At 45.4% G+C, this 14,069-nt stretch overlaps 1 protein-coding gene across 3 annotated transcripts in view; it reads left to right on the top strand.

Annotated features, from left to right (window-relative positions):
* The window catches only part of PPRC1 (PPARG related coactivator 1), a 156,121-nt gene that overhangs the window by 29,850 nt on the left and 112,202 nt on the right, over window positions 1–14,069 (top strand). For all 3 annotated transcript variants that reach the window (XM_078643599.1, XM_078643598.1, XM_078643600.1), the window contains exons 2-4: window positions 4,482–4,631; window positions 7,614–7,763; window positions 8,567–8,674. In XM_078643599.1, coding sequence (XP_078499725.1) covers window positions 4,482–4,631; window positions 7,614–7,763; window positions 8,567–8,674 — 408 coding nt within the window. The remainder of the gene's footprint in view (window positions 1–4,481; window positions 4,632–7,613; window positions 7,764–8,566; window positions 8,675–14,069) is intronic.

Raw genomic sequence — 14,069 nt, 5'->3', positions numbered from 1 at the left:
GACCAATCGCAGGGTAGAATCGCCTCCAGTTGAATAGCGTTCTCTTTGGCAATGATGGGATCGAGTATCGCGCCTTTGTCGTGTGTTGGTTTATCGCATAATTGGGTGAGGTCAAGCGCATTGAGGAAAGTTTTGAGACTATTCACCACGGTGTCTTTCTGATCGTTCCATATATCCGAAGATCCGAAGATGCTTCTCCTTCAGACCCGGTTGACCAACTGGTGGAGGCAGCGGCCAAGCGGGCCTCTGCGGCGGCCAACTTTTCCATACATGCATCGACATATTTATCATACACGGTTCTGTCTTTATTAAAGGACTTCCAATCTTTGGCGGAGTTGCTGGGCCAGGGGGCTAATGTGGTGCCTACCATGGCGCTGATAAAGCACCAGGCTCATCTTCTGTCGGATATCTCTTTTGATACTTTGGGGTAGCGGCTGGTGGTGCTGCTATTCAAACACTTCGTCACTGGAAGGCTGATGCTGCCCAGAAGGCAATCGTGATGAAGATTCCTTTTTTCGGGTGGAAACTGTTTGTGCGTCGTCGGACATGGTTAAGAAATCCATGGAAGACAGGAAGCTTTTGTCGTCCATCCGTTCATCGAGGGGCCGTTTTTTTTTTATCCCAAGAAGGCGTTCTCTTCCACGTCTGCTGCTAGTGGCAGTGTGCCCTTTCGAGGAAGGGGTTGCGGCCGGGTCACCCGTTCTTCACAAATCCAGAGGATGGTGATGTTGCCTCTGGAACAGCGGAACACCTTGTGGCGGGATCTGGTTTATCTCCTGGATTTGGATTCCGCCCCGGTGCATCAATGGTTGAGGGTTCAGGAGTTGCTTGTCTGCTACCATCAATGGGCTCCCCTCCACTTGTACCCCTTGTTGAATAATCTCCTGGCCCATTGGGATCCCTGCTCGGGGGACTAGGACTTTCCAGTGGTGCTTTCCCCGCAGATTCGTGCCGACCTGGCTAGTAGTTAGTGGAGGCCCACCTAACCAGGGGTTTCACCTTCATGGTCTCCCCGTCCCGGGTGGTCACGACCGACTTCAGTCGCCTCTGCTGGGGGTGGGCGACCCTGGGTTCCTGGTCGGATCAGCTTCAGGCGAGGTGCTCCTCCAACTTTTGGGAACTGAAGGCGATTCTCATGGCGTGCCGGTAGTTTGCCCCTTCTCTCCAGGGTTCTCGGTCTTCAGGCTTCTAGTGGCTCGGTTTGGCCGACTGCGGATCGACTTGTTCGCGGACAAGTTCCAACGCTCTCCTGCCCTGTTTCTGCACACTCCATCCGTGCCCAGGAGCTTGGCGGGTTGATGCATTTTCGTTTCCTTGGCCAGCCAGCCCTCCTGTATGCCCTTTCCACTTTTTCCCTTGATCCCGCGAGTCCTGTGCAAGATCCGCCTGGAGAAAGTGTTTGTCTTGTTGGTGGTTCCCGGTTGGGTACACCGTCCTTGGTTTCCTCTCCTGAGCCAGCGGGCTTTGAAATGGGGATGCTACGCTGGCTCCGTCTGCAGGCCTGGCTCTTTAGAGGGTGACCTTTCTGGCTCATGGTTGTTCTGTGGGGGTGGTGGACTTGCTGCAGGGTTCCCACAGGTCTACTCTGCTGTCTTATTCCCGCCATTGTTCTTCCTTCTCTGAATGGGGTGGACCCAGTCTTGGTGGATCCCTTGCAGACCTTTGATTTACTCACAGAGGGGTTTTCCTTGGGTCTGGCTTTTTCCACTCTACGGGCTCAATGGGCTGCCTTGTGGGCTTTCCGCAGTCTGGGGCTGGACGTCCTCGATCCTCTGGTGGCTCACTTGCTGCGGAGTTATTTTTTTGCAGCGGCCTCCGGCTATTTGCCTGGTTCCGCCCTGGGTTATTCCCTTGGTTTTGTGGGCCCGCCAGGAGGTCTGCTTTGAGCTACTGGACTCTGGATTTGAAGTTTCTCAACTTCCAGGTGGTGGTCTATGTAGTTATTATTTCGGCTGGTAGGATGGGCGAACTGGGTTCCTTCCTTCGGTCTCTTCTTTTCTTATGTGCTTTCCCAGATAGTCTGGTGTTGCGCCCTCACCCTCTGTTTCTTTCCAAGGTTCCTTCGGTCGTTAACCACTCCTGTGAGGTGGTTTTACCATCTTTTCCTGCAGGGGTTGACTGGTTCTGATGCCTCGCTATCCCTGCTAGATGTGCGGCGGGCGGTCATGGTGTCTGGATGACACAGCCTCCGCCTTCTGTTCTGACAATTTGTTTGTGACGTTTGGCCTGGTACGGTCACAAGCCTTCCATCTCTACGTTGAGTCAATGGATTAAGCAAGCTATCTTGCTGGCCTATGGGTCCCAGTCTGGGCTCCCTGCCGGGGTTCAAGGTTGTTCCGTCTGTGGCCTCTGTCTCTTGGGCCTCGTTTCTACGGAAAAAAATTGCAGGGCTTTGACCTGGGATCCCCGCACATGTTCATGGAGCACTACCAGGTGGTTTTCGGTGGTTCTCCTCTTGCAGACTTTGCGGAGGTGGTTCTTGGTGCTGGGTCCTCCGTCCCTTGATTATGGCCTTTCTGCGTTGGACCTGTGTGGTTTGTTCTGTGTATTTTTATACTCCGGATGAACTCCTGTTTTGGTGTCATGTACTCCTTGTCATTAGTTTCTTGTTCACTAAGAAGCCTCTTGGCTTGGGTATGTGCTTACTTTGTTTAGAATGTGGCGAGGAAGACTTACAAGGAGGGAATGCACTGGTTACTTAACGGTAATCTTCATTCCTCAGAGTATTGTTCTACTCGCCACAGCAGTTCCCATCCTTCCCTCCCTTGGGTGCTATCCGCTTCATATTTGGGGCTTGGTAGTTCTTCAGGCTGGGGCTGACCCTCCTCTTATAGAGGTATGGGGTGATGTGGGTCAGCCACGATGGGAGGGGATGGGAGGCTAACTTACACTTTGGAGGGTTCTAGTGTGTAGCTGAAGCTCACTTCGTTTAGCATGTGGCGAGGAAGATCATACTCAGAGTAATGAAGATTACCGGTAAGTAACCAGGGCATCTTCTATGTAGATGGTCTTGCCTCCTTTACCTCCCAACAATACAAGTACTTTCCCATTTAGGTTTTTGTCTCTCTCCCTTGCTCCCTAATAGTTTAGTAAATTGTAGTACTTATAGGGTTTCAACCTTCATGCAGCAAATAGTTAGTACCTGGTCCCTGTCACATTGTTACTGTGAACTTTAGTAGGTGTGTGGACGCTGTGGATCCTGCAATACTGACGCCTTAAAATTTACCTCAACAGAACAGCGAGATGTTCCGGATGGAGAGCAAGTGTTACCTCCATTTTGGAAAATATACCTGTATGGCTGTAATTGAGGCATAGTTGAGGAGTCGGGAACACAAATTTAAACTCATCATACGACATTTGTTTCAAGAACAACAGTACTAGATCAGTGTATTAATGTGTAAAACTGTATTATGCACACTGTTAAAGATGCACACATCAGTGCATTATCAATTTTATTTTGATCCTGTGCTGCACCTACTGCACACAGTCAGTAGATTTAGAGGCATATGCTGCATCACTTTACTCTGGTCTCTTCTGAGAGAGTTATGCCAGAGTGCTCCTGTTATTTCCTTGCACTCCTGTAAGTCAGACAGTTGACATTGATCACCTGTCTATTTAAAAAGTTTTTATTTATTTTCTTGCAAACAATACACGAGTTGAACATGATCACCAGAGCCCTGATTGAGCCTTTTTATATATAAACTCAACAGTAGCGTCCCACAAGTTCTTAGTGCAAGTGTTTTGCATTGGTAGAGGAACTCCATTGTGGTGGATGCTTCCTGACATGTGTGAACCTGTAGAGCCCAGTTACGAGTGCCAGAACGTCGGAGAGGCGGAAAATGGTCAATTGAGGAAAGGAGCTTGCAAAAGGCATAGTTGGTGGATTTCACTGACCGTTTGCAAAAACAGCCACGTTTTTTTTTGTTTTGCAGAACTTCAGGTGATCAGGGAGGTTTGACCTGCAAGATCCGAGGGCTTATTGCGAGTGTTGTATCCGATGGGAAGTTGAGGGACTTTGTGCTAGATATGTTGCTTGGTTACCTTACCCCCAGTAAATTATTCTGAAGTCTTGAAGTCTTGAATGGTGCATGAAAGATGTTTAAGTGAGACTGTCCTCTAATAGCTAATTTCAGGGTTTTTTGGAGTCCGGATTTTCACATGATGACTAAGATATACAAAGCTATTGATTGCATGACTTTCCATTTCTCCACTTCACTGCTGCTCCCTAAATGTAAAACAAAAAAAAACGAACAAGGTCCCTTCATTTGAAAGAATTGCTGCTTTGGTTGAACACACGTCAGATGCAGCATTTTTAAATACCTTTGCGTGTTCTCATTTTTATGTGGATATTTGCACATTATATGGAAAAATAGCTAAATATCGGTCTATCTCCATCAAATAAAAAACTTACTATCTTTAATTCAGTGTTTTATTTACTAACATTTGCTGATTTTTTTTTTTCCCCCCCCTCTCTTTTCTAGTGCCACGCCTTGGAGGAAGATAGTAACTACAGTGGGATATCTGACCTTGGCCTGTCATCGTTTGACACAAGTGAACTCTTGGGTACTTTCCGTGGTTACCTTGACCCCACCATCATTTCTATCATCGAGGGTGCAGGCAGTCAGTGCGAGGTATGCTGTTTGCAGTTGTATGCTCGTTTAGGTTGGCCGGGGGGGGGGGGGGGGGGGCACGAACAACTTAAGTGACTGTCCGTAAGCATTTTTAGGCTCAAGTTAGACTGTTTAGCTAGCCTCGAGTTGAAGAGGAATATAAAAATGTTACATACAGGAGCTTATGGTCAGCCCTTTTCACCCGTAGGTCTAATCAAGCTTCATTTACATTTTTGCTTTTGCTCACCACAACATAGAGCATGAGGGCAGTTAGTCCACTTCAGCATTTGGCTCTCTTGACTGTGCGATGGGTGGCATTTTCATTATTCACTTGAGCACATTTGCCTATATCATAACTAGTGCTAAAGCTGGTGTACCAAACTAAGGCTTCATTTTTTAGGTCTTGTCTATTATATTCCGCAAGGAATAAATAGAAGAGAGTATTGGGACCAAACCAAGGGCTAAACCATTGCGAATTTCGTCAAGTGCATGTGCTCATGCACGCGCTTGCCATTTGCTCCTGCCCGCCTCCGAGAGCTTCACTTCAAAGGCATCCGCTCCCCCGCCCCCTACTTCACGGCCGCCAGGCCGTGTTTCGCATTCCCCCCCCCACCACCCCCACTTCCGGTACAGAGGTGACCCAGTGCCTCGCTTCAGCCCACCCACTCCAGGTAAGCCGGCTGCTCTCCCGCCCCTATTTCACTCAGAAACCTGCTTGTTTTGAGAGTAATGGTCCAGTGTTGTGTTCTGTTCTTTAAAGCGGTTATGAGCACGTTTTAAAACCACGGTGTAACTCCCTCAAATAGTGCTTTATACCGTGTGTGTTAGAATAGGGTGCAATCTAATTATACACGTACGTGCTTGCAGTCGTTGCTAATCAAGACGGGAAACAAACTATTCCTGCAGAAATCTATTTCTAAAAATGCTGAGTATATATGTATTTTTTTTTTTTTACTTTCCCCCTTCCTATTTGTCCCTTAACGTAAGTTTTGTGGGTTTTTTTTTGTTTTTTTTTACCACACAATATCTTCTACGTAATCCTGGATGTCGGCACATATTAGACCTATTCCTGCTGGCGAAAGACAATAACGAGTCTTTGTCACCGAGCAGCCCTTTGTTTTTGTTTTTTTACCTAGCGGTGTTTAATAGCTTTATTCATTTACACGGTGTAAGGGGCTTTTCAACAATACTAGTCTATTCACACCAGTTCATGATGTGTCCTGAAGCTTGGCCCCATCCATGGTGTTTCTATTTGGCACAGGCATGTTTTTAGACTTTCCTATCAGACCGTCGTATAAATTAACAGTCCATGTACAATCTTTATGGCATCTTGGCCATGTACCGGGTTCCTCTGCATTTGCATTGTCTCGGCTCAAATATCATGTCTAATTGCTTTGTTTATGCCACTTCTGCTTGTTGTCAGTGTTTCTTGGTTGGCAGTGAAGAACATATTTGCTGGCGGTTTGTGGGCTGTAACGTGGTGTGCTAGGGGAGTCGTTAGATAGTGATGTGGTTTGGCGCGAACACCTGCAAAAACCATTGTCTTACAATATTTAGCTTTACTTAAACTCAGCATCACTCGCGGCATCACTCGGCGCTGCCCCGGCATCACTCGGCGCTGCCCCGGCATCACTCGGCGCTGCCCCGGCATCACTCGGCGCTGCCCCGGCATCACTCGGCGCAACCATTCAACAACTGGCTCAAATATGTACTCTCAATGTTTCAAGCTTTATTACAAATGTCACAAAAAGATGTTAATATTTCACTTCTGTTCTTGGATTTTCATCCCAATTAAATGCACTGAACATAATCTTCCCAAAAGTTATTTACAAAAGTTTAAGCTATTGCCATTATAAATTACAATAACTTGTTTTAAGTATTAATTATTAAAAAAATAAGCCATTGATATTTGTAATATTAATACATCTAAGTCATGTAAATACAACGCATATTGCATTACAAATGCTATAGGTGTTACGTTTGCGAAAGTTAAAACTATTGGCATTGTAAATGACAAAGCTATTAATTTCGCTATTTTCAAAACCAACACATAAATAAAAAATTTGTCATTTACAATCCCAATACCTCAAACTTTCCTAATGCGAGACCTATTGCATTGCAAATGCTTGTTTCATTTTAACTGTAAGTGAATATTTTTTTTTCTTTGCAAAGTCATACATGCCACCTTTTTAGATGGTGCAATTTGTGTAAGCATTTAACCGCATGCGCGCTAGCGGTTTTACCACTGCGCGCTGCGATTTTGAAAATCCCGCGTTAAGTGACAAGGTCAGCTCGTCATCCGCGTAGCGCAGGTTACGCCCATGACGAGCTGACCTTGTCATTAGCGCCGAAGGGGTTAATGAGTATTATATATAACTGGGAGAATATGCTAGTTTTCTAAAGTTTGCCAATGCGTTTTTTTTTAGTTTTATTAGACGATTTCATGAATAAGAGCACTCTTTACCTTTTATTACCATAATGTAAACAACACAACATGACGATTTCATGAATAAAAGAGCACTCTTTACCTTTTATTACCATAATGTAAACAACACAACATGAGACCACCTTCAAGCTCTAAACTATTGTATAACAAATCTGCACTCAACCAACATCAGGATCACAAAAATGGGAAAAAAAGCATTAAAAATGTATAACAAAAAAAACAACAAAAAAACAGGGACAAACACTGTCTTTTCCAAGAGTCTCATAGGGGTTTCAACTCTAACCAACATGGGTGGTCCATACAAAGGGGAAGAGACTGGGCAAGTTAGCTATTTTCATGGATTTTTTGCCAACCTTATTCTAGTGTGCGTGGTCATTCCACTTTGTTTTTTGGCTTGGTTTCACTATTCATTTTGATGTTTTACATAATCTCTTTTTTGGGGGGGAGGGAAGTTCTGTCTATTCACCCCTGTCTTAATAGCAGATGATGTTTAGATTATGTGCCTAAAATCTAACCATTGACCAAAATTTAATATCTATCTCCTTCCTGTCTTTCAGAGTAAAAGCCGGTTTGATGATGAAAATGAGTTATCACTTTTGACTGCACTAACTGAGATTTTGGACAATGCAGACGACGAGAATCTGTCTCCCTTTGACTCTATTCCGGACACTGAACTGTTAGTTTCACAGAAGGATCGTGACAGCTCTGTAAGTTCTGCATCAAGTTGTATCTACTAAAAGTCTTTAGCTCTGTGTAAAATGTGTATCCTACTAAAAGCCTGTTTCTTCAAGGCATATTTCACGTGACTTACCCAGCCAGTCCTTGCTTTATTGAGGCATTCGTACTCATTTAAAGGGATGGCCGCCCATCTATATTTTGCTTTTGTTCCCTTAAGCCCCTGCTTCTGGAAGTAGTCCTGATCTATTTGGCTAAAGATATCCTTACGATGAAAAAAAATTTGCTCCTGCTTTGGCAGCTATTTGGGCCCATAATGCGTTCTTATTATCTTATACAATTTGTCAGTTTTCCATTTATACAGTCATCATGGTGGCCTGCAATGGTGACCCATCAGATTGTCTAGGTTTGTCTTCAGCCTGCAGTGGTATCTTCCTGCACAAAATCTCTTAAATATTGCATAAATTGGACATGTCCATCAATCTAGATTTCTAAGTAACATGGTTGCCACAGTCCTAGCAGGTATCCTTTATGCTATTCTTGGATATCTACAAATGCTTCAAGCCCCTAGCATACTGGCAGATGGATTGTGGAGAGGTCACATTGAAAGGTTGGGCTAGGGGTGGCAGGTTAAGTTAGGTTTTTGGTGTATGTTGTTGCTGTGTGGGGTACAGTGATATGCAGATGTAAGGGTCTTAAGCGAAGGTGAGATTACCATTGAACTATTGGGAAGTTGTAGCTCACATTTTACTAAGCTTCATAAATTTAATCAGCAATGTGATTGTGTTAATTTGCTTAAAATTCTGATGTTTGTTTGTTGTGTCTCATATAACAGTTACAAAGGTTTATTAACCTTTCAAGGTCCCCTCCAGACCATAGTATCCTTACTGTGGATGAGCATAAGCTGTTCAAGTCTAATGGGGGCGTTGCAGCCTTTGGAAAGGTAAGCAGTTTGTCAAATGAGGGTAACATTAATTTAAATATGGTTGGGTACTACTTTATTTCCATGTCGGTCACATAGCAATGCTTCATCTTTGTTTTCCTACAAGACATGCTGCATTAAACCCTACTCTCTACCTTCCTTGTTGTCAGCGCTGTGTAATACGTAACTTCATTTTGCAATATCTCAAAGCCTTATTGAAGTAATGCTATATTCAAAGGTACATATAGGTGGCATAGATTAATGTTAATATATAGTTGACAAGGATGTATTCTCGACTTGAATTCAATTTTTCTAAATTGATCTCGCTGTTGCAAGTGATCATATCATTCACTATTCTACAAAAAAAATACCTCCAAACGTGTAGGTTATGTAGTTTGATTGGCACTCATTTAAAAACATTATTTATTAGGGTACTTTAATGACCCTTTCAAACTCTAATCACTTAAGTGAAGAGAGAGCGGTGAGATAACCGCACTTTGTCCTAAGAGGCACAACCACAAAAAGTATGGTATTATAACAAACTTTGAAAAGCACCGCTCAAGAATTTGGATCTCCACCATATGTGGGTGATAAAGTCTGTAGTCAAGAATATTCCAAATCAAAGACGCTGAGTCCGTAATTGCAAAAAAGTTCAAAGTTCTTTTATGGTTCTTTTAATAATCCATTTGAGGTACCAGCAAAAAGTATGGTAGCTGTACAGAAATACGTGACTTTTAGCCCAACCAGGAGACCAAGTCAAAGCCCTACAAGGAAGATACAGAATTACTGTCTAGATGCCTAGGGAAGTCCGTCCTTCTGGAAGAGGAGGCCTCGCACACATTAGTATCATGCTTCATCAGTGACCTTTCTCCACCCTGGTAGGACAGTGCCACCAGGCCAGACTCCACCTCATGTTGAAATCTGGTCAGGAGGGAGTTCTTAGATACAAGCTACTGAACAAAGGAGGGCCCCAGATTGGAAAATTAAAACTACCTTGTAGTTTCTCAGTGTAACCCTTCTATTCTAGAGGGCTACAGGCATATCTAAAAACCGAGGCAAGATGGTGGGTTGAGTGGAATGGCTCAGACCATATCTGTTAGGCTGACATGTTTGTGCCCTACTCAGTATCCATAACGGGTCTGCAGCATTCTTCAGGGCCAGAGATCCCTAACTAACCTGCTGCAGTGCAGCTGAGTGAGTTTTTATACTAAAAAAACAAAAGGTACACTCACGAGGGTCTTACCTGGGTTGGGGTACAGGTCAGATGAACCTATTATGATGAAGAGAAAAAAAAAGATAATCTTTATTTACAAGCTTACCTGAATGAGATACATTGTAACGTGATTCAAGATACATGGGCATTCAGGTGACCATGTGTGGCATGCCCCTGCAACAATAACAACGTGACATGTGAGAATGCACATGCAAAGCCAACACAATTCATTGTGAACAACTTAATGATGTTGTCACTATCCAGGTGAATATTTCGTTAAAAAAATACCATCTACGCAGGTGATGAAGATTATCCCTTACCATAAACTTTAGGCTTCCTTGCCAAGGAGGGGGCTTTGTCCTTTGTCACACACTGGTAAAAGACAAGAAATGGGCGGGGGGAGAGATATATTACACTGTGTAACCTTAATGTAACTTAGGCCCATCGGAATTCACTGCAACAAATGAGTAAATAGCATATGCCAAAGTGATCTTGCAGTCACGCTTGTATCTTGGGTAAAAACTTGCTATTTCAGCAGTACACTGTTAGAGGTTACTTATCTGATAATCTGCCACTATGTTCGTAAGAGGATTCCCCCATCATAAAGCCCATTATTGCATTACAACCTCCTTTGAAACGGCCCCCTAAGGGATTGCATTACAACCTTCTTTGAAATGGCCCCCTAAGGGATTATCTTGCACACACAAATATCAAGGTGATAGTTGTCAGATATTCTGCAATGCCATTTCTCATCCATGGTTTCTTGGAATGCACCAATCTCTGCCCCACAAGGGCTTAAGAATGCATTGTTCCCATTGCGGTCCAAGTTGTTCCAGAGACGTTAGAGCCGTAACAGACCATGGTGTATTAGGTTTACAGGCGATAAGCACCACAGTTGAACCTTCATGCTCACTACAGACATACCTTAATACCGCTATTGCAGTCATAAAGGGTTCTTCCAACCTTACCTTATCACCTTGATGACTAAATGGTCAATACGTTGTTATTACAACGTGCTTTTTAGGGAGGAGTTGTAGCCCCCCATTCCCCCCCCCCCCCCCCCCCTTCCCCCCGTTTTGCTCAGTCACCTATTCGGTACAAGTATTGCGCTACAGGAATATTTAATTGCCCCGTTTCACACACCTCAAATTATGACCCTACCGCGGTCTCATACCCCTACTTACTACTCCAAAAGGTTAATCATGTCTCGGAACCCCTCCTTGCCGCTGGTACAGGCAAAGGGAGTGGCGATCTGTTTATAAAGACCCCGGCCTCACAGTGCTGGTTCTGGGACTGGTGTGTAATTCAAAGCGTCTTGAATTGTGGTGCGGCTAGGACTTGAAGTCCCAGTCTACCTCTGCTAGTAGTACTGATTGCCAGGATGAGCGCGTAACCTGCCACGTCGATACTCATTTCCAGGTGCGTAACGGCTGGAAAATGTAGTCCTTCCCAATGCGCCACGAATTTCAGATGTACACCCTGTTTATTAAATATATATTACCCGAGTATTTAAAGTCAGCCCAGGTTTGCTTCTGCCGGCTGCCTCAGGAGAGAAAATAATGGTGGATCTTCTGCTCTCATCTCCCATTAAGACGTTGTGTAGCTCTAACCATTACTAAGATATGCTAGCAAGGCATTGCACGTGAGGCGTTTCGAAAGCCCAGTAGCTATTCTAAAGGCTGGGAGCCCAAATATCTAAAGTAAAATTGTCAAACCATACCTCGTGCAAAGATTGAACCCAGTCTTAATGCCAGGAGGGTGTTTTTTTTTCTAATCTGTTTTGATTTTAACAGGGAATGGAATGTCATGCAGTGTTAATAGGTGGGGGAACTTAGCCAGAGTACGGCTCATCTCAATTAAGAACGTTTATTGTTTAGACAGAGGAACCTCGTTCAGCAGGTCAGAGGGCAGGTAACCACAGGGTTATGCATGTATGAGACCTCTAGTTAATTCCACAATCCAGGTACTGCTAATTGTGAAATCTTAGTCTACAGCCTGCCATTCTTCTGGTTGTTCTGTTATGGGATACATTGGGCGCAACTTCTCAAAAGAACCTTGAGATTATACAGTAGTCTGACCCCCAAGAGATATTGTCATTTAACCCATATAGATTTGTTCGCAAAGTGTAGATTCATCTCGGCTCCAAGACCAAGAGGGGTTTAGTGATGTCTGCACGTGATTTTTTAAAAAGTTTTTCCAAGTATGTACCAGTCCATCTCGTTCTCACAGTCCTTTTTTTTACGTCGAGCCTGGGCAGCGCATGCTATGCGAGGCAAACTGTATTCAGAAATAGACTTGACGCTCCGCCCACTTCCCACCCATCTTTTCACTTGTCTCCTGTTACTATCCTTTCTCAATTGTTGCTTTTGATTAACTAATAGGCTTAGTAGTCCCTCCTTGGTACCGCCTTCTGCATTTGTAACCTCCAATGAGGACTGGACTTTTTAATTGCGTTACTCGGTCTGCTTGATCTAGTCTGTGAGCACTATTTCTGTAACTATTTTCTCCCATTCCACCCACGAGGTGCTTACCTACAAACCCCCTTTTATATTTTTATCAGTAATGGTGACTGGTCTGCTTAACGATAGCGGCTGCGCTAAAAAAACTTTGGAGGTTTTATTTTTGGGTGAAAGCTAGGCCTGGGTGGTGTTCAAGGAGTTCTGCAAGTGGCAGAGTGCAGCGCAAACTGCTGTTTGCGCTGATCTTCCTAACGCTAGAGTAATAATTCTACCCGAGCGGCAGCTTGTGCTCGCAACTTACTGTTGGCGAATGCAAGCGGGAAAAATTTCTGCTGTTAAATGCAGGGTGGAGTTTTCTGCACTCAAGAGTTCTGCAGAGTGCAGGAAACTCTGTGAAGAGTTTTCTGCCCAGACCTAAGTGCCCCATACCATGCTTTCACTTTAATGGCGGCCGCGCCCCTTTGTTTTAGTCTCTGCTTGCCTTATTCAGGTTACAGCAAGGCTTTCCTAAAGAAAGGAGCGTGGCCGCCATTAAAGGGTAAGCACGTCATTGGGCGCTTTCACACAACAAGCATTTACAATGCAATGGTTTTGCCTTTGTTAAAGTTTGAGCTATTGGCATTGCTCTTGACATTATTTTTATTTGTTTTTTTTAACATAAATAAATGGCATTGTCATTTACAATGCCACTAGCTTTATCTCTCGCAAATGACACACACAAACACCCACAGAGAGCCCCCCAACACACAGCCACACAAAGCCCCCCCACACACACCCACACAGCGAGCCCCGCACACACAGCGAGCCCCGCACACACAGCGAGCCCCCCACACACAGCGAGCCCCCCACACACTGCGAGCCCCCCACACACTGCGAGCCCCCCACACACTGCGAGCCCCCCACACACTGCGAGCCCCCCCACACACTGCGAGCCCCCCCACACACTGCGAGCCCCCCCACACACTGCGAGCCCCCCCACACACTGCGAGCCCCCCACACACTGCGAGCCCCCCCACACACTGCGAGCCCCCCCACACACTGCGAGCCCCCCCACACACTGCGAGCCCCCCACACACTGCGAGCCCCCCACACACTGCGAGCCCCCCACACACTGCGAGCCCCCCACACACTGCGAGCCCCCCACACACTGCGAGCCCCCCACACACTGCGAGCCCCCCCACACACTGCGAGCCCCCCCACACACTGCGAGCCCCCCCCACTGCGAGCCCCCCCCACACACACTGAGAGCCCCCCCACACACACTGAGAGCCCCCCCACACACACTGAGCCCCCCCCACACTGAGAGCCCCCCCACACACACTGAGAGCCCCCCCACACACACTGCAAGCCCCACACACTGTCTGGCAATGTACATCAGGCCCTCAGAGTTCCATACAGCTTTCGAGAGAGTTATTCTGCAACTGTTCATCATAAAGAATATATTCTTTCCCAACTATACATTAAAATGATATTGCAAGACACCTGCAGTTCCAAGACCTTTTTAAGTAACCCGCTTTCGGACTCTTTCCCCTAGAAGGTCACAATGCTCCTTGGTGACTTGAATTGCCCATATTACAAATGTTATGGGGAGCAGTCACAACTGCTGCGTGGAGTGCCCCTCCCGCCTGCCGTATTCCGCTAAGTACTGCTATCACAGACTTTTTTTTGTTTTTGCAGATTTATATAGCGCGGACTTGACCCGAAAGTATTGGAACGCTTTACATGAGCACCAGTTACGTTGCAC

The sequence above is a fragment of the Lissotriton helveticus genome, chromosome 5_1 (genome assembly GCF_964261635.1).
Source record: "Lissotriton helveticus chromosome 5_1, aLisHel1.1, whole genome shotgun sequence".
Lineage (NCBI taxonomy): Eukaryota > Metazoa > Chordata > Amphibia > Caudata > Salamandridae > Lissotriton > Lissotriton helveticus.
Note: the sequence above shows the minus strand (reverse complement) of the source record. Positions and strands in the feature narration are given on the sequence as shown.